Source organism: Phlebotomus argentipes, unplaced genomic scaffold (assembly GCF_947086385.1).
Source record: "Phlebotomus argentipes unplaced genomic scaffold, Phlebotomus argentipes genome assembly contig_6, whole genome shotgun sequence".
NCBI lineage: Eukaryota > Metazoa > Arthropoda > Insecta > Diptera > Psychodidae > Phlebotomus > Phlebotomus argentipes.
In genome coordinates, this window is record NW_026776145.1 from 1,953,946 (window position 1) to 1,981,174 (window position 27,229).

At 38.5% G+C, this 27,229-nt stretch overlaps 5 protein-coding genes across 6 annotated transcripts; 3 read left to right on the top strand and 2 right to left on the bottom strand.

The window, feature by feature from the left end:
- On the bottom strand, positions 1 to 9,994 carry LOC132261469 (actin-histidine N-methyltransferase). The gene is made up of 3 exons (XM_059760340.1): positions 9,098 to 9,994; positions 549 to 809; positions 1 to 487 (listed from the first exon to the last, which is right to left on the bottom strand). The coding sequence occupies exons 1-3, from the start codon at positions 9,832 to 9,834 to the stop codon at positions 10 to 12; spliced, it is 1,476 nt and encodes a 491-aa protein (XP_059616323.1). The 5' UTR covers positions 9,835 to 9,994; the 3' UTR covers positions 1 to 9.
- On the top strand, positions 3,338 to 9,091 carry LOC132261387 (uncharacterized). The gene is made up of 3 exons (XM_059760218.1): positions 3,338 to 3,749; positions 5,276 to 6,168; positions 7,110 to 9,091. The coding sequence occupies exons 1-3, from the start codon at positions 3,519 to 3,521 to the stop codon at positions 8,671 to 8,673; spliced, it is 2,688 nt and encodes an 895-aa protein (XP_059616201.1). The 5' UTR covers positions 3,338 to 3,518; the 3' UTR covers positions 8,674 to 9,091.
- Positions 9,995 to 10,056: 62 nt separating the features above from the next.
- LOC132261727 (small ribosomal subunit protein uS10m) lies at positions 10,057 to 10,834 on the top strand. Of its 2 annotated transcripts, none has more exons than XM_059760792.1 (3): positions 10,057 to 10,130; positions 10,193 to 10,443; positions 10,506 to 10,834. In XM_059760792.1, the coding sequence occupies exons 1-3, from the start codon at positions 10,128 to 10,130 to the stop codon at positions 10,762 to 10,764; spliced, it is 513 nt and encodes a 170-aa protein (XP_059616775.1). In that variant the 5' UTR covers positions 10,057 to 10,127; the 3' UTR covers positions 10,765 to 10,834. The 2 variants fall into 2 exon arrangements, with proteins under 2 accessions (XP_059616775.1, XP_059616688.1); XM_059760705.1 differs by having other exon boundaries at positions 10,067 to 10,130; positions 10,190 to 10,443.
- A 1,283-nt stretch (positions 10,835 to 12,117) lies between these two features.
- On the top strand, positions 12,118 to 12,945 carry LOC132257406 (uncharacterized). Its single transcript, XM_059754293.1, has one exon. The coding sequence runs from the start codon at positions 12,118 to 12,120 to the stop codon at positions 12,943 to 12,945; it is 828 nt and encodes a 275-aa protein (XP_059610276.1).
- Positions 12,946 to 14,501: 1,556 nt separating this feature from the next.
- Positions 14,502 to 26,733, bottom strand: LOC132256378 (Kv channel-interacting protein 1). The gene is made up of 6 exons (XM_059752750.1): positions 26,491 to 26,733; positions 18,921 to 19,255; positions 18,129 to 18,198; positions 17,515 to 17,585; positions 16,200 to 16,394; positions 14,502 to 15,854 (listed from the first exon to the last, which is right to left on the bottom strand). The coding sequence occupies exons 2-6, from the start codon at positions 19,074 to 19,076 to the stop codon at positions 15,726 to 15,728; spliced, it is 621 nt and encodes a 206-aa protein (XP_059608733.1). The 5' UTR covers positions 19,077 to 19,255; positions 26,491 to 26,733; the 3' UTR covers positions 14,502 to 15,725.
- Between the last annotated feature and the right edge of the window lie 496 nt (positions 26,734 to 27,229).

Here is a 27,229-nt window from a genome sequence, read left to right on the forward strand (position 1 = left end):
ATTTCCAATCTAACTCTTGACTCTCTGCTGGACATACTCAAGTGCATCTCGCAAGATTTGCTTCTCGCCAATGCGAAATTGAAGCAAAATGCTACGAATGTGGCCCAGTTTAGGGCCACTTTGGAGTGCCACATCCTCCTCTAGTGTCGTCGGGAAAGACCTGAGAAGCAGAGTGAGGCGAGTCTCAAGGAATTTCCAAGTCTTCACTTCGAGGGCAGTGTCCAAGGCACAATCGGCGTGGAGGAGATCAGTTGCACGATCATTGGTCAGCCAATGTTCAAGGTGTTCCTTGCTCATGTTAAACACGCGCACGAAGCCCAATAACTCGGGTGAGATGAATTGAGGCGCCGGCAGAAGACTCAGCTCTCCGGATACAACAATGTTGAGCGCTTTCAGTAGCTCCGTTCTCTCACTCACGAGCTGATCCATCGAACTCAGGCCTAGACGAATAGGTACGCTATCGTGTTCGTTCTTACCATAGACAAATCTGCAAAGAAATAGGGAATTAGTTAAGCAATTGAACTCATTGGAGGTAAAGAAAAGTCTACCCATTGTGAATGAGGAAGTCTGCATTTGATCTGGGCCCGTAAAATATGAAGATTTGCTCTCCACGCTGACACTTTGCCTGCACGGAACTCTCGATGCAGTCAGACTCGGCATTGTAGATGGTCGTGATTTTGCCATGGGCGTGATTTGCCATATCCCAAAGTGGAATCAGTGCCGGACTCATGTGAGTCTGAGGCTCATCCTTGTCCGTGACGTGCATGGGGACGAGATTTTGGCGAGTCATGACAGTGGAGACTGCCCAGCTGTGGAGAAGACAGAAAAGAAAAGAAATGTGAACTCAGGCATCTCTTCCGCCACTGACCAACTCATAAAAAAATGCACAATATATTGTGGGAAAACATGTTGAGGAAATGGATAATTAATTGTTGCATTTAATTTTCGTCTTAATTAGCGACAAACATCGTGGCCACGCAGAAAAGTTAAGCGCATAAATCAAACACCAATTAGCTCTTGGGTGTTATCAATCACCATCAAAAAGTTGCACATTTGCGCTTTCGATGGTCTCCTAACACGGTGTGAATACACAATATTTGCCCACATTGTGAAGAGTCGATCATTTATTATACAAACATTCTGAGTTGACTGATTTTCCATCGTTAACTCCCTCTCCACCTCAGTGACTTACCCAACCATTTAGCCATGCAGCTGGAAAAAAGCTTTGTGCATGGAAATATACATACAATATTCAGAGAGAAATATAAAAGAAGACACCGCAACTTCTCACGATGCTCAATTTCAGACAGACCTATCCTAGATAATACCATAGCTCATAATTCACCAGGAATGAGAAAGAAGAAATGTTTCCATGTACTCAAATTGAAAAGATATCTTTGAAAGACCTGCGTAGTCTTTGGGCTTTTCAGCATGAAATTTTAGCAATATACTTTGCTCCAGAAAATCAATTTTTATTGCAAAATGCTGAGACTTTACAAAGAAAAGTTTCACAATAAAGGAGTAGAATGGAATCATTGATTTTTTGTGCTTTCAAATCAATTTAAATGAGAAACTTTGGTCACAGTATTTTTCACAAATAGACTGATATCAATGTTTCTTACACTCTTCATACATTTGTAGTTAAAAGAAGGCTTTTTGAAACCATTTATCTTTTTTTCTTGTAAACTTTGCTGTTTCAAAATTTGATTACCATTTTTTTTAATTCTTTATTTACGATTTTTGCACATTGTTTGAGAAGTCATAAAATTCCAATGACAATCCTCATAAGGCAAATCCATTAATATAAATGCTTGACTCTTTGTAATCAACTTTCTTCGAACCACCAAATCAAAGTGTAGAAGAAACCAAAAGTGATTCGCCAATCAGTTTGAAAGTGACAATCATGAAAAACCGGGCAATTTCCTAAATGACTCTATATTGGTGTTTTGACGAGGTTTTGTGGCGAGATTGGAGCACAGAAGATGAATGAGAGAGAGAAAAAATCTCGATCACATGCACACGCTATACAGCATTTCTTGATATTTTGTGGTAAAATTACAATAATTTTCAGCGAGATTATCGTACAATCGATGAGTATCTGGAGTGAAAGAAAATTTCACTTTCTTAAAATGTACACTTCTTTTAACGCATTCAAATTTATGCATAAGCAGATAATTTAATATGCTTAAATACATTATATGGAAATGCTCGCGCGACGGTTACATTAAATTGACTACGTATATACCATCAATGCAGGAAAAAAGGGTACACAATCACACACCGACCATGACCATGAATTTCAAGCATTATCGCACATCTCTCAACTGTTTCACTCGCGTCACATGAAAAAGGAAATGCATGAGTAAATGAAAATCCAATTTACGTCTCTCTCTCTTTCTCGGTGAGATCTCTTCATGATCGAATTGCCGTCTTTCGCACAATAATTGCATTTTTGCCCCATATTTTTGCAAAAACCACGAGGAGCGCCGCTGAGCCAATAACCACGCATTGAGTCTCAAATGTCACGATAAATCTTGAGATCTCACTGAAAATGGGCAATTTCATGTGGTCTTTTCCTCTCAAATTCATTTAGAAATTTTCATTTTCTATACGAATAACCGCTGAAATTTCACACTTCGAGACAATCGACTTCTTGATTTTACCATGAATCATAATTTCATTCGATGATGTGTATCATTTCAGTAAATCACTTTTTGTTCACGAAACTATGCATTAATATAAGAAAATTAGCTCTCGAGGGGATTTCGATGCTCGCCAGATATGAGTGTCGCTCTTTTCTATCGGAATTTAATGTGCATTGTGCCCCCCTTTCACTTTTCCGCGATAGCAAATTTTCATTTCATAAAATAATAGTTTTCTAATTTATTCTCCAGTCTCTGATAATTTGCAATCCAATTGATGAAAATTAGAGAAAAAAAAATGATCTTCTGCTCTACACTGAACATCATCTCAATTGCAACATTGCGTACAGGTTGCAACGCAATCGCGCATATTTTTGTACACTCGCTCAACAATTAGTCTGAAGATGAAAACTCTGATTTTCTGCATCAAACACTGTGGAGGAAAATAAAAATGTTGCATATTTACGAAGAACAAATACAATTTTATAGTGACTGCGCGACCCAATACTATAGAGAAATCATGTGAAAATACGCTGTGGAAATTTCATTGCACGATGGTCAGTGTATCGAGTTCTCCCCTCCTGCTTTCTTCATTCGCTGAAGAAATTGCCACCGAGAGCTCATCTCTCTCTCCATCGAGTTGTTTTCAGTCCATTCACAGCCTCGTTGGATATCGCACACTCGCAGTGGAGTTTCTTGCCAAGTTTAAAGGCCTGTTCCGCTTGCCTCCGCCTGCCGTGCAACTCCTCTCCAGCAACGCATGTGAGTGGTACAAGAGTGTCTCTTCAAAGTGACTGTTTTTCTCCATCCTGTCGGAGGAAAGGACGCGCTCTGTCTCCTCTCTATCTCTCTCTTTCTCTCTCTCAACCCGGGAAAATGATGAGAATTTTCAGTGAAAAGATGAAAGTGATTCACTGCTTAGTGATAGTAGCAATTATTTCAATTAAGTGCAAAATCTCTGTGGCATCTCATCAAAATGAGCACTTTTTCGAAAATTCCCCTCTGAGAAGTGAGGACTACAGAAATCCCGCGATTCACAGCTCATACGATAGGAGCTTTGAGCCCATCATCATCTCCAATGAGAGACTTTCGGATGCACAGCATCAAGTAAGTAGCATAATTTTAATTGCACGGCATACATTGTGGCAAAATAATAAAAAAAAGTAATATAGTTTACTTTAAAAGATCATTGTTATGAAATTGTAGACATTTTCCAACGTCGCTTCTTTCACGCTTTATCTCTCACCATTTACAATTTCTTAAATGCTAAAGAAAAATTATGGCTACCAAGAAAAGAGAAAAAAAAACTTGCACGAAATTCGTTTAACATTTGAAAGTGTGGAAAATGCCTTTTCTTCTCTCGAACTCTCTTCCCAACTCTCTTGTTCAGGCCATTATTCTTCAACTTGAAGATGATTAATTGAATAACCTCTTCATGATATTTCTGTGTTACTCGAATCTGAACTATAAGCAAAGTTAACAATTTTTATTTAGACCTATTTTTCCACGACATGTTGACATTTTAACCACAATTCATGAACTTTACTCGTAATTAATGTTATTAGGCCATATTTTGGTGTGATAGAAAGGTCCATTAACTCCGCAATTATTTAGAAATCAACATAAACAAATTATTACGATGATTTTGCAAATTAATTAAATACGCACAGACTCTATGAAAACATACTCCTACAATATTAACCCAAATATTATACAAAAAACACTGTCTGAATATGTATTTACCTATTTTTTCACTGTCAAATTGAACATATATATGAAAATGTCCCTCACTTAGCATTTTAAATAATGCTGCACCAAAATAGAAATTTTCACGTTAATTAGAATAAAAGAAACAAAACATTTTCACTCGCTAATCATTTCACAAAAATGTTTCTGAATCAAAAATGATCTGTAAGCAAAGAGAGAAACCCGTAAAAAATTATCATACAATTGCGGAATGAATTGTAGAAGAAAAAAACTCCACACACATGTTTTTCCTGTACAGCATCTTTGGACAATTTTTTTCCGCCACAATTAATCACTCCTCGTGCTTCCAAAGAAGCCCAAGTTTGGGGGGAGAAGAGAAGAAATTTCTCACTTTTCGTTCGCATATTTTGACTATTTATCTCAGTGGTGGATAAAAAGTGAAAATGTGAATCCAAAACATGTTTGCCAGCACAAGACAAAGTAGAATAAATCAATGCTTAATCATTGTTGTATTATACTTTTTTTCGAATGGGAATGTTTGGATATATTTTGCTGCTTTTTCCTTCTTTTCGCACAAATCCGCACTGCTGGAATACATTTAAGCATGATGATGTTAAAAGAAATATAACTTTCTGTGCGCAATTTCAATTAATTGAAGGTATTCAATGCAAGAAAATTTCTCTTTGCATGATGGAAACCTAGTTTTTATCTCAGACATTACCTGACTTTGACTTGAGCAGTGAAGAAAATACTCGTAATACTTCCATGCCATTTTCAATCACCGCAGTGCGAATGGCTGATGGTGATAAGCCAATCTGGTTTTTCCTATGCATTGACTCTATTTCATCAACATTGACCCAGCTTCTCGTGTTCCTTCCCCTCTAGCGTCGCACTGAACACCTTTTCCTCATTCTCTCCCACCACAGGCATGGAGACTGGTGACCACCACGCAGAGTCCTGATGAGGAATACCTCACCACGAGTCCGGGAGAAATCGATGAATCCAAGAAGCGCCGAAGACGCCCCGGAAGGAGGAGAAAAAAGCGACCAAACAACTTCCTGTACACTACAACGTCAACAGAGATTCCCGAGACATTCGATGAGCCAGATCCCAGTGAAGAGACCTTTCAGTACGCCCACGGAAGTGCTCCTCCAGAATTTGACAGTGTTCGCGACAAATCCTACCGCAAGCCATACTCAGTTGCGAAGAAGGAGGAGCAAAACAACGATAAAGCGGCAGATTTAAAGCACATCTTGAAGCAGGCTGGAGAAAGTTTGAGCCTCAGTGAAATTCTTCAACAGAAAAATCTATCTCTCTCGGACTTTCTTAACAGGAAACCCACAGCATTAGCAATTCTTGCTCAACCAACATTGCCAGTGCAGCCGCAACAATTTTCACGGAGGCTTCCTCACGCCGACTTGAAGAGTCGACGCGTTGCCTCATCACCATCACCATCTACATCAGCCGACAATCCAACAGACACCTCAATGGAAACCATGATCACGGGTGATGATGATGAGAAGGCAAACAAGAGGTATCCAATGTATATGCTGGCCATGCCAAAGCACGATGGGGGATTCAATTTGACACGTGAAACGGCAAAGCCGCAAATACCAACCATTTCGACACTTCCCGAAGGACTCAAGCATAACCGGCTGCCCACGCGTGAGGAGAGAATCAAACCCATCAAAGAGGTGGTTTCTGGCATTCGACCCGATTTCGCCAATTCCAACATCAGACCACTCAACAGCAAGCATCACGCGAAAACCACGCAAAGCCCTCCGGAAGTGCCCAGCAGCACAACACCCAGGCCTCAACGGTGAGTGGCAATATTGATCCAAATTGGCGTGACAATATTTCCCTATTGAATAAATTACTAGACTAACCATATTTTTTGCATTGGCAAAGAAATGGGTTGCATTTTTAACTGATGTGATCAAAAATGAAATGGCAATATAAATTGCACGCATTAACACGTTCGAAATATGTAAAAAGCATTCCGTAAATTTTTCATCAGCTTCTCATCATAAATATTGGAGCGCTATTTTAATGATTAATGAATAAAAGTGTATCAATTTCCACATGAGAAGAAAAATATTTTAACATTATGCTCCCATCATAAATTTATTAATTCCAATGTTTATAGAACATTGTATACATACTTTCTCATTGGCAAAACAGAAAGTCAAGTCAGTTTCAAGAGGATCAAGTACAAAATGTCATAAATGCTGTCTTTATACGCTCTTTTAACACCTTTATACCATTTTACGACAAGAGTGTCTCGGAATTAATTTCTTCACCCATAAAGACTGCTCTAAATGGGATATCTTAATCATCAAAATACAAGTGCTCCGTCAAGAGTCTCAAGTATTCGACCGTAACAATAAATTACATCTTGCGAAAGATTCATCTTGTACAAAGTGAATCCTGCTCAGGTGCTCAACTGTAAATTGTAACATTAAATTTCCCAATCGAAAGTCCACACATGATGCATCAGTCAAAATAACTGGGAATATAAACCCAGATCTTCCCTTCACTTTTACTTTTACTTTTTACCATTTTCTGAAATAATGCACAGAATATCACATGGGGAATTGCAATTTATATTGCCTGCCATTTATTCTCTTGCGTAGTCCAATTAAGTCGGAAGTTTGGAGAAGAATGGAATTTTCAGGCCTAATGATTTTTCTCTCTCTCTAAATTTGCGTACAGCTCACGCAAATATTTAAATATGCATAATTTTGTTTATATAATTTCCAGATGGAAACCACCGTCGTATGATGGGAAAGTAATCTCGAAATTCAATGAGCGCAGAACATCGACGGCACAGCCGGAAGTTGCCACTGAAGAAGCTTCCATTGAGCACGTGAATCTCACAGAAGTTCTCTCAACGGCTTCCACAACGACAACAACCTCGAATTACATCACACCGGGAAGGAAGCAAATAGCCATGCGGGACTATCGCAATCGCATGAATCTTAGGCCGAAACTTCGCATCTCCGTGAAAACCACCCCCAAAGTGCTGACGGAAGAGTCGCCGAAGGAAATCCTCGAGGAGGAAGTGCACACGACAGAAATGTTCAGTGACATCGTGACCACTTCCGCACCAGAGGTTGAAATCAGTGGAAAATTGCTAGCAGTGAATCACACAGAACCAGAAACACTGAATATTATTGAAGAGAGTGTCCAGGATGAGAAAAAGCCCAAAGAGGATGATGAGAGAATAGCAGTGCCTCCTGAGGACTTTATCCAATCGAACACAGCCCGATCTGACAGCATCTTCGAAGCTGACATCATCGAGAGGGTGATCCAGAACACCCAAAGAGCCCTCGTAGGATCCGCCCAGACGCGAGACTCCATTAAAATGGACGTGACCGAGAGTAATCCTTCACTGTTTGCCGATCTCTCATCCGAAACGGCAGTGGATGAGAAAACAGAATTGATGGAGTTACTCGGTGATCGCAGAAATGGAGCCCGTCTGGCCAAGATCCTCGCCCAGCGCAATATGACTCTCAACGAATTGATTGACCACAGAGAGCGTGGCTCGAGTCAAGTTCATCTCGCTGAAATATTCCACAATCGCACTCTGGCACGCAATCTGCACCATCCTCGCCTGCGCACAGAGAAAATGGAGATCGTGACGGCTTTCGAGAACTTTCCTCACTTCAGTTTTGCCAATTTACGCAGTGTTAAGCCAGATGATATCAAGACAGACTCACAGGGCTCCAGTTATTTCGCCTCCATTATCAATGTGAAGCCCACAGATGACACACGGACAGTCAAGGCAAGCCCTCGAGGCAGTGGATACCCAACAAACTTCAATCCCTACGACACAAACGTCACCCCGGAAGAGAAATTTGTGGCTCCATCATCCAGAGTGTCGCCAGCAAATGAGAACTTTGCCGACGATGGGGATATTATTGAGAAGGAGATCGCCAGGATAAACAATCAGCTAGATATGGAGCTTGAGCAGCAGCAATCGGTGAACAGGAAGGCCGCCATCAATGCCTACCTCACGTCCGGCGTGCGATCAGCCATTGTGGCAAGCTCGTGCATTGTTGCGGGATCCGTGATGATCTTCATCATCATCTTCGCGACCTGCCGTTGGCGACAGAGGCGCAACAGGAAGCTCCACTACTCCGACAGTTTCAGCGGCACCCGAGGACGCTTGCCCATTCTGAAGAGGCAGACATCCAGGCGCATCTCCAACCCCCCAGATTACCTGCACACAGAGGCCAGGCTCAGCAAACTCAACACCATGGATTCCACACATGGAGATCCACATGATTATCTCTATGATGCTATGAGGAAGGGGTATCCTTAAGTAAGACTTTTGGGTGTGAGATTTGGAATTAGTGAAATCAATGATGAGCAAATTACGTTTCATGTTATCGAGGACAGTTTATCAAAGTTCCTAAAACACCCTCTTCAGGCATATCTAATTGATTTTCAAGAAATTATCCAAAGACTTGCAATCTTTGCACATAACATGTCCACTATGATTTATCCTCATTTTCTGTCCAGACGAAAATGTAAATGCTCATCATTGGGGTCAATCGCGCGAGATGAATGCTAATATAGAAATCCAGTGCAATATCTTAACAAAGAGTCGAGATAAGCCGGAGAGTGGGAGGGAGAGAAGTCATGGAGAGACTGCAACAACATGAGTATTTGTGGAATCTTTGTCCCTTGCCTTTTTGCTAATAAATTATTATCTTTTTGTACAAAATCCTCTGCATTTCACTCACCAGTAGAGATCGAACGAGAAGCGCTCCTTGAGCGTGAGCAGCGTGGCATCGAATCCCTCCTCCTTGATATTGTCGATGTATTTCCGGATGAAGGCGTACTGGCGAGCGATGTTCTTGCACTGCACAAGGGCGGATGACAGCGCACTGCTGCCCTTCAACTCCTGCATCTCATTGGTGGAGAAGTTCATCACCGTGGAATACTTCTCGGGCAGCGTGTCGATGTAAGGCTTCCAGAAGCTGTTGGGATTGAGTCTCTCCACGAGGAGAGAGAAGGCGAGCTTGATATTGCTCATGGTCTGAACCATGGGCATCTCGGACATCATCGGAGCGATAGCATTGCTCACGTTGTGCAACCCCATCAGCATCTTCTTCGGGATGCTGATGAAGACGGCGTCCTCGTGGAACTCCTTCGTGGCCTCCAATCCCATCCCATAGCCGGGAAATTCAGAGATCTTCACACCATCAAATTGAGCCCCATTCTCACGTGCCCAGGCACAGAACGCTTCAATGCATGCGACACGATTCTTGCTGCTTGCACTCTTCACCTTGAGCTCCGCCTCAATGGCCTGGACACGGTCCAATAGCGATCGAATTTCCAGGTATTGTGTCCACTGTTCCGACAAATTTGTCGTTGTTTTGAAGCCGTGGCTGATGAGTGTGTCAATGAGCCCATTCAATTCATTCCGTTTGTTTGCCGGCAGCTTCTTGGCTCCGCTTCGCTTTTGGCCCTTGCCCATTTTCACGCCCTGCACGTTTTTCTCACAGCACTCCTTTCCCCAGATCACTAGATGTTGCTCTGAAAACCTTAAGTTTATTTATAGAATGAAAATCATACCATTTTTAATTATGGTATTTTGGTTTTCCATGTGACGACCGCACACTCTACCGATTCCGGGATTTTTTCCACCCGCTTCGCTAGGTTCCGCTGTCAATTAGGTTCGCTGTCAGTGAATGACACAACCTCACAAAGTGTCCAAACTGTGCGGTGAGATTGTTTTGGTTCTCATCTGGCCACAATTTTTCCCGTAAAATGGTAAGAAATCAATCTAATATCACCTGAAATCATGTGGTAATGATCATTTGGCATCTCAGCAGCAAGCCGTAAGGAAATGTTTGCCTGTCTTCTATCCGAATCTGCGAAATATCAGACAATTGTCCAGCTTCCATGCGGCACCGAATCCCGAACAGAAGAACACAGAAATCCTTGGAGAAAGTCCTCCTGAACTGGATAAGCTATTCTCGAAGCTAGAGATTGAGCTGAGAGGAATTGACCCAGCCGTTCTTCAGAGCTACTCGTGGTTTGCCATGACTGCTGCCAAGCATCTGGACATCAAAGTAGGGAAATGGTAAGAAGTCCACTTCATTCACTCCTAACCAAGATTCTGATATCATTTACCTTCCTTTTCAGTTGGGCTCCAAAGAAAGCGCAGCACGATAGACTGACTCTGCTGCGATGCGTGCACATTTTCAAAAAGCATAGAGTGCAATACGAGATGCGCACCTATTTTCGTCACATGACCTTCCACAAACTCACCGGATCCACACTGGACACATTTCTGGAGTACATTGAGAGGAATATTCCCGAAGGTGTGGCTCTAAAAGCCACGAAGATAGAAGTTCAACAACTCCCGGATCACTTGGGAAATCCACCAACAGCGAAAGAATGACGAGAGTGAATTATGAGCATTTATTCAATATTTGAATTGTAGAAAATAGATAAAAGCAGTGCAGAAGAAATCCGCTGTCTAAATTTTGTGCTGCACTGTCAGGAGAATGTCGTTGAGAAGCTTCCGGCTGGAGTGGAGCATCTCCCTGATGAAGGAGACATATGGTTGCTGATTGAATGTGAGAACACGATACTCAGACTGTTCACGATACAGTCTCATAATCCATGTCTCAACGAGAAGGGCTCTGCTGGCTAATCTGTACCATTGCCTGATGGCCCTTTCAGTGAGTGGAGCTTGTGGCAAATTGTATGTATCCTGAAACCGCTTCAGATTTCTGATGAGCCGCTGAGAAATTCTCTCGATTCTTTTGACTTCCTGCGTGAATCTCTGCACGAGTCTCGTATCAGCGCCAGCAGGAGCCTCAATAGTTTGAATCAAGTCCAGAAACCTCACATTCACTGTTGTCACTGTTGTCTGTCCATTGCAGAGACATATTGAATAACTCACTATCAGAATCACGAAAATTTTCTCAATCATATCTCCTTTTTCTCTATAGCAAAAGAACTTGCGGTGATGAAAATAACAATGCAATTGCAGATGAAAAATTCTCTTCGGCGCTTTATATGCGAAACTCAAAGTATGTCAGTTGCAACAAGATGAGATTCTTGCAAAGAATACTTTATTCGCATTGAAGAAAAATTTATGCTGAATTCTTCACCTTGGGAATCAAGGTTTAATTAAGTTGTTATTGAATCAAAGATTTGGTATTATCTTTGAAATTCGCACGTAAAAATGTGCAGTTATTCATCGTTATCATCTCTGAATGCTGATCACTTGTTGGCACATGAAGTCTCAAATCTCCTCAATGCAAGCTCAAGTGCTTTATTTCAATTTATCGTCACATTCAACGAGCTCAATTTAATTCTTATAATCAGATAAAAATCTGTTCATTCGAAGCTGTGCTTTAATTTCCCACGATAAATTATTTGATTGCATAAGTTTTACTCATTTGGCACTAATTTGTGAAATTATCAAGATTTCAATGAACTCTGATCGTTAAACATGTCTATAAAACATGATATAAATTAAAGAATGGTTCTTGTATACTTGAGTAAATAGAACATGTTGCCAATGTAAATGCAATTATTCACATTTTTTGAACTTTTGCGCTTGATGATTATGATGAGGGTTCCTTGATGCTTTCTTTCTTCAATTGCAAACCGCGTATCTTTGTCTGGAGATAGTCTATCTTACCTTGATACTTGACTTATCATCCCAGAAGCAAATGTTCCAATCTTGTATAGTGATAGAAATTGGCTGAAAGTGTTTGGACGAGTGATTTTCTCCGGTGAAATGAATGTGTCTAAAGTCCTTATAATATTCTCAGCACTTCTCACTATTTTCCTTGCTGAAGCTGCTGAAAATGTCGAGGAATTCTCTCGCTCGCGTGCGATGCTGAGGCAGGAGGAGAAGACAATGGAGGAGGCTCTGTTGATATTCTTCGAGGAGTTGCGATGTCGCCTGGGCATGGCGATGGAAGATTTAGGTCTGCCCGCGATGGATCCCTTCACGGAGGAATTTATGGAATTTGAATTGGATCACGAGCTGGGGAGCATCACTGGGTCGCTTGCCAATCTCAGAGTTGATGGATTATCGGATTTTACGGTGAATGATTTGGCCTTTAACATGGACAATCTTGATTTCTGGTTGGACGTGAGCCTGCCCAGACTTTCGCTATCAGGCGCATACGATATCGATGGTGTACTGGGTGGATTATTGCCAGTGTATGGAAATGGAAATTTTTCTATTGTCCTGACGGAAATGCACACAGTGATAAATGCGACAATAGACTATGATGGAATCGATGTGACGTGGGCAATGCCGGAATTTGGCATGGACTTTCGTCTGGGAAATTTAACCACGACCATTGAAAATTTATTCAATGATGACGAATTGTCGGACTTCTTCAATTTGGCATTCACAACGCTGGGCAGTGAAATTGTTGATGTGATGTTTCCGGAAATTGAACCACAAATTGCAGACGTGGCCAAACAAATGACACCAGATTTGTTCAATGGAATGACAATCAATGAATTTTTGGACATTATTTTCCTTATTGAACCCTTTCTGCCCGAGATGCCGGAAGGTGAGGTTTGCGAGTACGAGATAAACTACCCGTGAGAATTCCAGTGAAATTCAGTTTAATGATAAGTTTTTACTTGTTTTCTTACAACCATTATTATTATTTTGTCATACTTTATGTTTTTTTTTTCTTTGAATAAGATCAATTCCAAAAAGAAATGAAATTTTTAATATGCTCACTGTATCTACAAAGATATCCTTTATTTCATTATAATTGAAAAACTAACACATTAGGTACCCAGTCTAGAAGAAATGAGTTGAAAATTTAAGAAGATCTTATAAAAATTGGACTAGTTGAGGAAATAGTAATAAAATAACTCTACTCTAAAACACTTGATTCGTACGATTTTTCGAAAAAAAAATTAAAGTTTAGTCTAAAGCATACTTTCATCAAGAAGTTTTCTTCTCAAAATTTCGTTTCATAGTTCACGTCAATTTTTTTTAATCTTCATAAATAGATTTTCTAGCAATTGAATTTCTTGTTAATTGATTAATAAGTAAATAATTTCTCTTCATATTCTCTCTTCTCCATAAATATAAATATTCTTCCATTATTAAATTGTGTTAACCAGATTACTTTTCTCTTTACCATGTTACATTTGGTGGACGTTGTTGCAAAAAATTTCTTACGCTTTTCGAGCTGGATTAAGGACATTTGGGTATTTAAAATGCTGTGGTACACTTTTTTTCTTTTCATTTTCAATATACAGTGGTTGGTTTGTCTGGACAAATGTATAGTATTGAATTTTTATCTCTTGGTGGGGATTAAATTGTGTTTTTTTTCTTCATATCTCTCACTAATTTCCGTCTGTTTTGATAGTTATCATGGCAAAGCTTTCTACCGTTATACAGGTACATTTAAAAATTCATATTGAAAAACAATTTTATAGGTGAATGTTTTCTTTATGTTTCTATGCAATGGTAATTTCTCTAATTCTCTTCAAAATTGTTTCAATAAATGTTTCTGTTTTTCTTGTATCCAAAGCCTGTATTAGAGTTTCTTTCAGAAAGTTCTTCATATCTTCTGTGGGACATTACGCGAGTATTGTAAAAAGTTGCTCCAATGTTACACACTCATGAAAGATCAATTTAGAGGTAATACTTGAATGATTGTTACTATTAACCACTAAAATTTCTTTAATAAATGTAATCTATGATATGCGAAACTCAAATTGATAAGAATTTCTCAATGAGTTTCTTCGTCATCACTAAAACAATAAATTTATTGCACATTTTTTATATCACTCACGAGAAAAGTTTCATTTAAAGGAAATATTTTTTTTTATATCATTCACTAAAATGCCCTGTGGAAGCTTTTCTTTTGTTGTTTGTTGCTCCTTATTATGTATGTAAAATATAGTATAATACATACAATCATTACATTGAACATTTCATTAATTTTTACTCTTTTTGTCTAAATCTTACTTTTAAGTTAGAAGTTTCTGATCTCCATGATTTATCTATACACTAATAAGGTTATTCTGTATAATGTTGGCTGTGTTGAGTTGAAGGTAATCTTTGCTATATTCCTCTGCACCACCCATATAAAAGACTCCAAGTAATCTTTATTCTTTTAAATAATGCCGAAATTTCTATTTAAAAAATATGTCATCAATTATAATTTTCCTTTCAAGACTTCATCATAAAATGTGTGAATAAAAGTCGGTGAAGCTAAAACAATACTCGAAAATATATGTCAGAGTAATACGTAAGAAGTTGAATTTGAAATTTCAAATTGTCTTTTCATCTCTACAATTCATGCATATAAGCAAGGAGATTTCCTGTGATATAAAATTGCACTTTGGCTTTGATTAGATTCTCCTTTCTCATGATTAAAATCAATACCTTTTGCCACAGAAACTGCACCATAGCAGAAGTTTTGATTGAATTTCCATTGATTATATATTTTCCAATTACTCAAATGCAAACAAATCAATTAAACTCAATAAACAAGAATTTTTTTTCTCTCATTCGCAAATGTTATGTTTCCATTTATCACGTAGACCATTTTGGATAAATTTTATATAAGGATTAAATATATGGCAATTAATATTCCAAGAGCACATGGAACATCCCTTTTATTTTGTTGTTAAATTTATTAAATAGTTTATCTCTGCAATAAAAAAATGACCACATTAGTAATTTATACACATGTTCCAAATTGGAACAATTTTAGCCATCGACAATTTTTTTTTTCATTTAAATTTTAAGCCTAAATTATTGAGTAGGTTGTGTTGTTGATGAAACATTAATGGTATAATTTTAATGCCCGTTCCTTCGGATTTGTGACACTTTATGCAAAATTTTGAAGTTATGACTTACATTTTATACATGTCATCTCATTTTGTAACATATAAAGTTATTGCTGAACATTTAATGTCCGAATATTTTTCTTTTTGTTAATCATTTGGGGTTTTGTAAGTGTTACAATTTTCTCACTTTTCTTTATAAGACTTCAAGATTCCGGGAGGGACACGAATGATAGTGTGAAAAGTTCAAGTAGTTATTTAGTCAAATTGGTATAATTATTTAAAATAAAATTCAACATGTGAGGAACCACTCTTTCTCTCGCTGTCACTCTCTCTCTTTCAATTAAGCGTATCTAAAGTATATCCTTTGCCCACCACCAACCTTTTCACCCTTTACACTTCTTGGTAATTAGAAAATTGTCCAATAGTCACAGTTTTGATTATAATTATAACATTCTTAATTGAAAGGTATGAAATGAAGACTAAACCTTATATTCACAAAGAAAATTACAAATCAATTAAAGAGACGGAATCTTTGAGTTTATTGCTGACGAGATGCTCAGGCAGTCGTCAAAGTCCTGTATCGAACATTTGCAGTGATTTCGTAACAAGATCGTCCTTTAAGCAGGCTTCTAGAAATTCCTCAATCGTTATCACTCCGTCCTGATTCAGGTCCAACTTCCGAAAAACTCTGTCAACCTGTGTGATTTTCGATGGAGGGAAATAACAAGTATTATATATTGCTTGAAGTTTCGAAAAACTTTACATGCTTCATTTCTAATCTTTAGTTGAGGTTAAAACTTTCAAATGTGGAATTTATGTGCAAAGCTGGAGAAGTTATTCCTCACCAAATAATATATTTCAGCTATAAGTGAATTTCTCGGAAAATATTTATGTTTTCCCTAACGTTCCTAAAATGATGATTTTCTAAATTGCTCTGTTTTTCTATGAATAAATGTAAATTCGGGACAAAGTTTCCAAATCTTTTCCGCGCACATTGCGCTCCTTCGGAAAGAGGGAGGATAAACTGGTGTGTACATTCACCTGGTCTCTGGCTTTCCTGTCGTCCTCTGGCTGATGTGCTCTCCTACCCATTAGCTCATGCACCGCTTGTACCACTTCACCCAATTCATTTCGACTAATACAGCCATCTCCATTTAAATCATAAAGTTTAAAAGTCCATCTCAATCGCTCATAAACTGAACCGCGCAGTAATGTTGATAATGTTACTAACAAATCCTGCATGGGTGAAAAAAAGAGAGAAAGCGTGGCAATAATCTCTGCAATATATATTATTCATCAGTGGAAAATATGGTGGAGCATGCCTCATAATGTCACTAATAATTCATCATTTAATAATATCATGTTAAAGCGAAATTGAAATATTTTGAGAAAAATGGCGCTATATTGAATGTGGTTATTTTTGTGAGAATAACGCCCATTGTATGGAGGATAAAAGGTTTTAAATGCGCTGTTGCGAGGGAGAATTATTTCATTATTGTGTATTAAACAGGAGCTCTTTCCTTTTCGTTGTCCTAATATCGATTTCATGGTCTCTTCCCTCTCTCTTTGGAAGAATTCGACAATTTTTCTGCAAATTCATTCCACTACTATTAGTCTTCTTTCACTTAAATATTTGTGAGATTTTGCTCATCAATTTATCTACTGTTTCACACGAAAGCCCGCTACTTAATCTATCTATACAAGAGTTTATGGCTTAAACTTTCTTCTATCAATTTGTATTGTAACTATAACAAAAGAACATTATATACTTCATAAGAAAAAGTGTGTAGCACTCTATGTTTAAATTTGAATTATATTCGTGTAAGGACAAAAATCTACAAAGTATTAATAAAACATATGGGCGCAAATTACAGAGTATTTCAGTCAATCGAGGAAATGATTATTTGATCAATTCATCGCTACTAATCTTCGCAGTTCACATTTTCTCTTTCACGAATATTTGTACACTTCTCGATTATCTGCACGACTCTGTATTCTAGAAATCAATCTAAACTAAGGCATTGAACAGATGCAATATAAAATGGCTATTGTAATTAAGTGAATGATTTCGTATGGTAAATCGTACTGGGTTATATTTGTAACGTTGAAGAATTGCGAGTAATGTCAAATAATCCTACCCACTATTTATTTATAAAACACTTCAATTAGTGGAGTCCTACTGTTAAGAATAATACTATTTTACGATACCAGTTTCTCATTTTGTGACTCGCGAGGAGAATCGCCCGTGATGTTTAATTTATTAGGCACACATACACAAGTTATTCTATAAGTTAAATGATTGTTTGGCTTTTGAAACATGATTACAGCAAATGGGGTGCTTTACTGCTCAACTTACCCGAAAGCTAATTGCTCCGTTGCAGTTAACATCGAATGCTTTGAACACGTAATGGGCATAAAGGCTGGAATCTGAAATATGTAATTGATATTTTAGAGGCAGGCTGGGTGTAAAATTATAACTTGGACTGCGGCTTCAATTATTCCATCGTTTAGCGCATTAGGGACTTTTACAAGAAAATGAGTAATTCGGGGCGTTTAAAGCTCAAATCACTTTTAATGTGCCTTAATTACGGAATGAGGGGACGATTGAAAAACATGGAGAACTCAAATGGGAGACTTGTTGATGATGAGGCGTTCATAGTTGCTGAAAATGCCTGCATTCAGCGGGAAAACTTTTCATTAAATTTAAATTCTCATGTGTGTTTATTGCCTTGAACAATTGCAGTTATCACGCGTCCATATCAGTCACAGAAAATCGATAAAGGTTGAGCCAAAAAAAATTAATAATACAAACATTTCAACTCGATGGGTGGCAATTGTGAATATTTAATCGAATAACAAGATTAAAAACCACCAGCAATGTGATTGTAATTGCGCTGGTGTGGAAATTCTGGTGTTTGCGTCAATATTTGAAAATCGCAGCAGCACAAAAAGGTGATGAGTGATACTTACTGCCATGTGGAAAAAATTTTGCGTAAATGTCTTTGAAACAGTCTTCATGTACAACACCTTCTGGACATTCCTGGTGAGAGGAGAGAAAAATAGAGAGCGAGAGAGAGATGAGAGATTAAAAGAAATGCTCAAAGTAATCTAAATATAGAGCGAAGGAAAATTATATTGCCAAAGGTCTCTAAATATGTAAATAACGAAATTTTGTTATTGATATAATTGAACTGCTTTTGTGACTATTCTGTTTAATAAACTATCAATTTGGGCTATTTTTGAGCCACCAACAGGAGATATTAATAATTTTCACTGCGGTTTACGATTGAACGCGACGGTGGGAATCAGTTGTAGAGTGTATAGTGTGATTTTGGGAGAAATTTCTGTTTTCACCGCCTGCTATCGGCTGAATCGGAGCTGTGTGATTGTGTCGTTAAAAACGCAACGCAATTCGCTGAGTAGGCCACGAAATGTATGCAATACAGTGTTACAATTGTCTGAGTTCAGAATGTTTGAACAAATTACATTCATACTTTGCCTAACCAAGAAAACTTTTCCTCCATCTCCATCTTTAATAATATACTTTAAAGGATTTAGAGAAGGAGGAAACTTTGAGTTTCTCAGACAATACAGTCTTGCTTCTTCCGCCATGAATGCAAAATCAAGTATTTTTTTTCGTTAGTCCTTGCACCAAGAACTGCAAAGGAAATATGTGTGATGGTGTTCCTTCCTTCCTCAATTTCCCACTATCTCCTTCCTCTTAATTTAATGGTTTGCTCTGGTGGTCTTAACGATACTCACCGTCTTAAATCCTCTGTACATCACTCGGATTTCTTGTCTAGTGAATTTAGTCTGCCGACAGAGATCCTCGAGAGCAACGGGAATTGGCTTTGGAACACGTGTTGGCTCAAGTTCGTACACAACTTCTTCGAGAGGACTGTCAGGTGGTGTGGCCATGACTTAATTGTGCAAAAAACACAACCCTGAAGTGGTCTCAGCCACGCGAGATGTTCCAGATTGACAGAGATTCTCAAGTGCAGTCAATTTTGATCCTTAGTACACTAATATGAAGAACATACTCTCTCCGGGATGTCTCGGCAGCTTTACCGAATCATGATTGGCTGTTGTGACTGGTGCTGGAAATTGAGAGGAAAAACTTTCATCATATGCCAAGCACTTTCCTGGAAAGCATCCAACACTGACCACAAAAACACCCAATCTTCCTCCTAATACAAATGTTCAAGTCTCTAGCACGCTTGAAATTTCATTTGCACCACGCTCAGGCCAAATGCAATCCAACATTGAATCTTAACCTTTATATTGAATTATATATGTCTTATTTGTCCAATTTCTTTCTTTGCGTTTTTTTATTGCATGCGTGAGAATATTGCCCGAATGTTCATTGTGATAAATAATAAATATATTATTGCTGTCGAATATACTCCAAATGCCCACGAAGTTTTTAGGATGCTTACGCTTTTGTTAATTTTCATATTTCGCATTGCAAAAGTCTCAAAAGCAACTTATCCAAAGAAATTGGACTCATTAATTCGAGAGTGGAATTCTACGTTTATTCCAAAAAGTGTTCTTGGATGGATAAAGTTTTGGTATGCAAATATGAGTGAAACAACATAGAGATAAGTTATGCAAGTATCCTGAAGAAGGCTTTTAATGAGGTCTCTACAGCTTTTATTCACATCATAATGCATGCGGAAGCAGAACTAGTTTAATCTGTCCTAACTGGCGTCATCATTTATGAGAAGCAGAGTGGAAATAATTCATGGTAAGTCTATCAAAAAGACACGAAAGCTTTTAATTGAATTTACAATGCACTTTAACTTCATAATAGTATATATATTCCAAATTACCGCGAGCATAAAAAAATTTATTCACTCCCTTTACATTTTACATGCTTTTGTGACTTGAACTTTTTTTTTGGTGAAAATGTTCGAAAATTTATGGCGACTTTTGCTCTTTAACACGTCTATTATGGTTACTGTGGTTTTCTACTGCTCCACTGCGAGAATAAATGGGGCTAACATGGAGAAATTTTCACCAACATCTAAATACAAGACTCGACAATCGCACTGGGGGCAAATGGAAGAGGGCAGAATGAAAGTTTCTTTCAGCCTAAATCGATTCATCAATCAAAAATAAATAAAATTATTATCTTAGCAGAGAAATCTTAACGATTCACGTAATCAATGGCATTTCTGGGGCTAAAAATACAATTCTTAGTTTTGCAAGAGCCAAATAATGTTGAACCGAGGGAATACAACCCATGGGCCCGATACCAATCTTCCAAGTGTCAACTTTTCCTCACAATCATTTACAGTATACAACCGGATATAATATGGTGTGCTATATATGTGAATGTATGGGGAACCCGGAAATACTGCAAAGTACATTTTCTTACAACATAATCATGCAATAGCAATAAATATAGTGGGAAATGTGACCTCTGTTCTGTGGCAACGCAATTTCTTTTGGAAAATCCAACCACCACGTGTGTGGGGGGCTTTTTTGGGCGACGTTAGGGGGACAAGGGGGGACTTAGGGACCACCAACGCCGAGCATTTAAAGAGATTTTCACTCAACGCGGAGGTGTCGTGAAGAAGCCAGTGTTACAAGTTCTGCTAAAATAAAATCAATACTCTGCTCCCTGTTTTAGCACACAAAGACGACTACTTTCACTACTTTAATCATTGTGCTCCCTTCCCCCCCCCCCCAAATACATTACAATGCACAGTGGCCGTTTGCTCTTTTCAGGAAACTTCACAGCTAAAGGAATGATACAAAAGTTTAATGAATATTTTAGATGGAGTTAGAATTCTGAATTATGTTGCTCAAGCGGAAAACTATATAATTTCCAATCCTTAGATTGTTTCATGTGCTAACCTATTTATTAATAGTATATGAGAGTCAGTTTGACCAGAAATATAATCAGATGCTGAGACACCTTCAACATTGTCTGAAAACATATATTTTAAAATATGTGTGACGAAATTAAAGTTATTGTTTCAATACACATCAATAATCACTCTTCCGAATATCAAGTGCCCAAGACGTTATCTCTAATCGTGGCTACTATAAGAATCTCAGATGCTAGAAGTCTGCTATTTCTGGCACAGTTCTTTTATTGATCAGATAAGGTAATTTAGCACTCTCGTAAAAACATGGAGTTTAATGTGTCGCCAATGTTGCGATATTTTGTGATTTCGTCATTAATGAGGCGCAATAGAAGTTTTGTTCCTCTGTCGATGACGGTGTAGTTTCTAAATTTTCCGTAATAGTTTAGGCTTGGCACGAATTTTATATTTATCTTTCATGCAATGTAAATGTTATTTGTGCGAGAATCACCTAATAGAAAATAGTCATTGGGAAGTAAATCAATACAACAGCCATCCTGATTAGAGTTTAGAGAAAATTGTAACCGTGTTGGAAAAAAAATTCACTACAAGCATGAATGTTATTTTTTTAGGCTTGATGTCTATTTTTGTGATTTCGAGGCATGAAAAACCACTAGTTCCCAATACTTTTTCCACCCTAAACACTGACCGTATTGTTTTTTCGTTCCTTTTTTTTCTCTCTTTGTTATCAAACGGACAAATCTTTCTCTGCAAACCAACACGTCATCGCTTCCAAGCTGGGATTTTGCTGCCATTGGAATTTAAATTGAATGATATCACGAAAGACTTTTCCTTGATTTTCACCCCATTTCGCCACCACACATTTACATGTATTTTCGCTTGTTAAATTTGTGCTCACCAGTCTCTTCACACTATCATTATTTCTTACTGAAAATAATTTTACGAGAATTCTCCCACTGTGCAATTATATTTTGTTACAACTCTCTCATGATATCTGGAATATTTTTCACCAAATTCCACTTCGCGGCTTGAAGTGGTTTGAAGGATTTCCGCGATTTACGTGAATAACAGTCAGGAGATATTGATTACAATTTTCTTCCTATACAATATATTGTTAAGTGTTTCTCACAACTTTTATTTTTCTTTACTTCACAAAATTTCGCTTTCATGGACCATTACGCATGATGATTTTGCGTTAAAATAATGACTTCTTCTGCTCACATGAGTCTTCCTGCACATTTATATGCGTGCTACCTATCAAATAATATTGGATGTTCTTGGTGATAATTATATAAACTTTCCGTCTCAATTAATTCAAACATCTCAATGTTTTGGCACTTTTCACAATCCAAATAAGATATCTGCAATGAGATGTGAAGGAAAATGTTGTACAATTTGTGTAAATATTAAGTTTGTATTTCATAAACCTATCATGATTCACCCAGTTTGTTTATCTTCATTAAATAAATCAACTGATTTCATTCGTGTGAAGAGGAAAAAACTGACTTTGTATATTTGATGAAGAACAGATATCACGAGTGCAATATCGTGAGACTAAATCGCCGTATCACAGCAATTGTCCATTGATAAAATTGACCATGAAGCTTTCGTCATTCGACCTTCGTCATTCATGCTGTTTAGTAGCCAATTTTGACAACATAATTTCGCATCAGGTCATGTCTCATTAAGTATATTATTATGCCTTTTGGCCATTGCACTGTCGCTATTATCGAAATTTTTCGAGTCCATTCAATCGCTCGTTCGTGCCAATATTGCGGCAAAATAATTTTCCACTGGGGAAAATTGGTACAATCTGTTGAATTTAAGAAAATGTATACATATATACCACGCCTGAACTGCACCACAAGTTACTTTCTGCCAAGAGCAGCCTTTAGCGAACTATCTATTATATTGTTATTGTCACTCTTTAAACAAATAACACTTTTCTGCCGTTTCCTAAGACGATACTGCTCATACATATCTCGTATATCGCAACTGTTTCTCGCACTAGTTGGACTTTTCTTCGCAATCCAATTGTTCGACTATCTTCACTATAATTCCTCTTCTTCCAATATCCACCCCTGAAGGGTAGTTCACTGAACACAATTATACTTGAAATTGATGATCATGGTGGAAACGAAGCAATAAAACACTGTAGGGGAATGTGGGCAATTTACGCAGATGCAATTTAAATTATAAAATCACATCACAAAAACAATTTCGAGTGTTTGTGTGTCGCCAACGACAAAGTCGCCATTGAAAGTGAGCTTTTAGAAGTGAGCACTTTGCAATTTCCAAAATGGCATAAAAAGTATTTTCAACAATGTAACAAATAACCTTTTCACTCGTGGAAGCCATAATAAACAACAAAGCATTAATTAGCCGCGATGCAGTGAACTTCTTCTGTGGTTGAGCTTTCTCGAGAAAGTTGGAGAGCTTTTAACTTATGATGGCAAAACATGCAAAATCCTTTTATTTGTTTACAACTCTATATAGACAGCAATTTGGACAATCATTTATTTAGTGAGCGCTTCTCCCAATTGTTCGTTGACTTTTTCTGCTTTCCTCGTACTGCAATTTGAGAGATTCGGGCAATTTGCGGTGGAATTTACTTCTGCTTATGCCACGAATTGCGGTTGTCCTCGTACATAAGAGAGTGTCTCTCACTTTCTCTACAGTACGATTTGAGCAATTGAGTGAATTGCATTGCTGAAATTGAGGGATTATTTTATGAGACAGAAGATGAGAACATTCCCAGACTGTCAGAAGGATAGAGAATCTCAGAAATTGCGGTCCACAGATCCTTCCAGGAAGTTTCACGGACTTTGTGCGGATGATGGCAAATATTTCACGAAAAATTTTTATGGTGTTTGTGCCTCTATTTTAGATGAGGCCCAACTCGAGCCAACACATGGCCGGGGAAATATTCAACAGGAATTTGTATAAATCTTCACACAGAAGGACTTTCTGTAACTCTTGGGAGTATTTTGGTGTATGTGACATGAAATTTAAGGCGTTCTTAAGCACTATATGGCTTCTTCAGGAAATGTGCAAAGAATTTTTTCTCACGCTAACTCAATAAGATTTATGATAAATTCTTTATACCACCTAAAATACTAAATAAAGAATTAGATTTATTTTCCCACATATCTTGCGGATATATTTCTACTGGGAATTGGAATAAATTTCCAGGACACACGAAGCCAAATGATACTACTTCTCCACTTGACTCGAAAGTGAAATCATTGAGAGTATCTTGGCAAATCCAGTGGAAGAAGAGCACTTTTATATACATTTGTGATGAAGTGAAAAGTTTATTTCATGAATCACTCATCTCTCTGGCATTTGCCAATCACGCAGGTGATTGAAAATCAATATTGCTTACCATTCACTTGATTTAAAGTTTCTCCATTCTATTTCGCTCATTCAGCAAATGTCTTTCAAGTGCCTAACTGTGTTAAGAATATCTGGGAGGGACCTTTGCTCAAAAAGTTAAGGGTGGACTTTAATGAATGCAAAGTTCCGCACATAATTGAATATATTTTCTAGAAATTATAAGTGATTAAAGTCACGTTTTTCTCATTAAACTTTCTCCACTTTGTAATGTGGCAATTTCAAATCTCTTTTTTTACACTAAAACTTCGTAAAGGAATTACTATGAGATTATTTAGTGTATAAAAAATACACATATATTTACTTTATGCCCACATTCAGTACTTCTGTTTACAGAATAATTTTTATTACTAATACTAATGAATAGCAGCGAATTGGGCCAATGGCTACAGAAACAGGTAAACAATGAATACCTACATTTTATTGCCTTTTAGTCAACTCGGGAGACCACATAAAATGTCTATTGAAAGACGTGCTGTGACTTCTGCCAAATTATCCACACCATCATTTAATAACCCATGCAAATTTGAGCTTTGGGCAATCGCCAAAAATTGTCCTTTCACCCAAGGAGTCTCTCTTCTTCAATCAATAAAATTTACAATTACTTTTTCTGCATATTTCTTGGCACTAAATCGACATGGTGTACGGATAGTCGTGGGAATCCTCCTCCCTTGTGTCTCATTCCTTTGAGCATTTTAATTTGCCAGAGTTGTTTGCTCTTCTGCGATTGTGGTGACTGAATAATAATCCTCAGGCGATAATTGTTCGTCCGTTCCGCCAATTTTCCACCCGATATCGAACAAGTGTGTGAAACTGGTGAATTAATTGTGCGGACGTTCACTGGGCGGTATTGACACCATAAAATTATGATATATGTGTCTCTTTCTTGGCAGAAATTGGACAAATAGAGACATTATGCTGAGGAGGGCTTTTCCCAGCGTTTCGCTGGGATTGATCGGAACTTGAGTATGATTTTTATATCACTCATTAATATCACAGAATCGAAAATTGAACATGAGACACGGAAGCACCTGTTGGAAAATTATTCCCCTGCGATATTGTGTCTACGGCTGCTGATATGTATATGGGGATATTGTATGAATATGTAATACCCAGTGTGAGATGGCTTTTGTATCTAGTTTGGTGTATAGTTGAGATTTGGGCGGGTCGCGGGTGAGGGTGGGTGTTGGGCGATAAAACAGTAGGTATATAAATTCACATGGGTGGGGAAAAAAAGGGATTTGCGCTGACACAATTTCATTATCACATTTTTTGACATCAACACGCTTTTAGTGGGCATGAGAGTAACAGAGAAATATAGGAGGAATAATTGTGAGAAAACTGTGGGATATATTATGTCTTTTTTTCCTCTGCTTCGGCTAATAATAGGCACTCCCATCGATTAAAGAAGTGGCCTTGTACACCAGGATGAAAATGTTGCAAAAGGTGGGACACCCGTGAAGATCGCGCGCCCGAACCGGGTGGCGATGTGTGTGACATTGAATTTTTCAGCTCTTGCATTTGCCACTGCAAATCAATTAATTTTCAAGCATGTTCCTCACGCCCGTGCATTTTCGCGCGCGCAGCAGATCCACCATAGATATTGCGGAAAATTAAAATAGGTGTGCAGGAAGAGGAGAGAGTGGAAATTGATTAAGGTCGAGGGTGGGTGAAAATTTCTTCCACCCAGACAGATAACGCTGCATAGCGCGGCTCAGGTGGGCTCAGAGGCCCTCCCCGCACACCCTCCGGCGGGGAGAGTGCATGATAAATTTCCTCCCGGGGCCTCGGCTTGTACACCATTTCTAGATACGATCGCGGAGATTCAGGCACTGGGATTTCTAATCAATACTCCGTCACTTTTAGCGAGATTCGCTCGCATTTTTATGCGTGTCTCCGCGGAGGGGCGGCCAACCCACTTCTGGGGTGGGCACGACGCCTCAGCAGAAGGGTGGTCAGCCGGAGACAAGATATAAGAGCGCGCCCTAATGCCGAAGATGATGGGTGTGGAGGCACAACAAATTACTACACAACAGAGTTGTAAAAATTCACTATACACCGAAAAGCACAATCGAAATAGTATAAAGGCGAGAAGAAAATGTATATACTCTTGGTGTGACTCTTGTGGGCGAGGAGGGCCAGATTCGCGATGAGACGCACGAGAGAGAGCGCAGAGATGAGGAAATCAGGCAGATCTTTCTTGGTGAACGGCGTGCTGAAGGAGAAACTGGCTCTTTTTTACCCCAACTTAAACACACACTCTCTGTGACGGTCTGGACAAATGAAAATGAAAAAGGAGGAGGAAGAAAAAAACTTATTCACAGTGACACGCACACGGAATGTTGTAATGATTTGTCTCGTATGTCCCGGACGATAGGAAAATCCAACACTGACTAACTTTGCTGGGAAAGCCGAGAAAATTTTCCCCGGACGACTCACGGACTCCGGCGAGAATTTGCACGGCAGCTGCGCAAATAAATCCGCTCCCAACATCTACACTCGTGGGCCTCGCTACAGGAAAAACTGCCCGAAAATCTGCACCGCATCAGTCTCGGGCGTGGAGGGAAATTTTGCAGTTTCAAATACACCCACTCGGTCGTTTGCAATTCACTCAATTACCACCTTTCACTCGTGACAGGTGCAAATTATTCAATTTCTCCCCACGGAGCATCTCCCGAATTCACTGTGACGTCGAACACTGTGGGAATGCAATGTGAGAATTTTTCATCAATCCCGCTCAACGCTTGATGATATGTATGTGATGACTACTATATGAAAGCATCAACCGACAGTTTAGTTATTCATTATACATTTTTAATGTCTCGTGTTGGTGCATAAAAAATTCTC

Coding starts and splice junctions, on each gene's coding strand:
- LOC132261469 (XM_059760340.1), bottom strand. CDS start 9,834: ATGGGCAAGGGCCAAAAGCGAAGCGGAGCCAAGAAGCTGCCGGCAAAC. Junction 810..9,097: donor TTCTCGTTCGATCTCTACTG/GTGAGTGAAATG, acceptor TCTTCTCCACAG/CTGGGCAGTCTCCACTGTCA. Junction 488..548: donor GACTTCCTCATTCACAATGG/GTAGACTTTTCT, acceptor ATTTCTTTGCAG/ATTTGTCTATGGTAAGAACG.
- LOC132257406 (XM_059754293.1), top strand. CDS start 12,118: ATGAATGTGTCTAAAGTCCTTATAATATTCTCAGCACTTCTCACTATT.
- LOC132256378 (XM_059752750.1), bottom strand. CDS start 19,076: ATGGCCACACCACCTGACAGTCCTCTCGAAGAAGTTGTGTACGAACTT. Junction 18,199..18,920: donor TGTACAGAGGATTTAAGACG/GTGAGTATCGTT, acceptor TCCTCTCACCAG/GAATGTCCAGAAGGTGTTGT. Junction 17,586..18,128: donor AAAATTTTTTCCACATGGCA/GTAAGTATCACT, acceptor TACATATTTCAG/ATTCCAGCCTTTATGCCCAT.
- LOC132261727 (XM_059760705.1), top strand. Junction 10,444..10,505: donor GACATCAAAGTAGGGAAATG/GTAAGAAGTCCA, acceptor CTTCCTTTTCAG/TTGGGCTCCAAAGAAAGCGC.
- LOC132261387 (XM_059760218.1), top strand. CDS start 3,519: ATGATGAGAATTTTCAGTGAAAAGATGAAAGTGATTCACTGCTTAGTG. Junction 3,750..5,275: donor TTTCGGATGCACAGCATCAA/GTAAGTAGCATA, acceptor CTCCCACCACAG/GCATGGAGACTGGTGACCAC. Junction 6,169..7,109: donor ACAACACCCAGGCCTCAACG/GTGAGTGGCAAT, acceptor TATAATTTCCAG/ATGGAAACCACCGTCGTATG.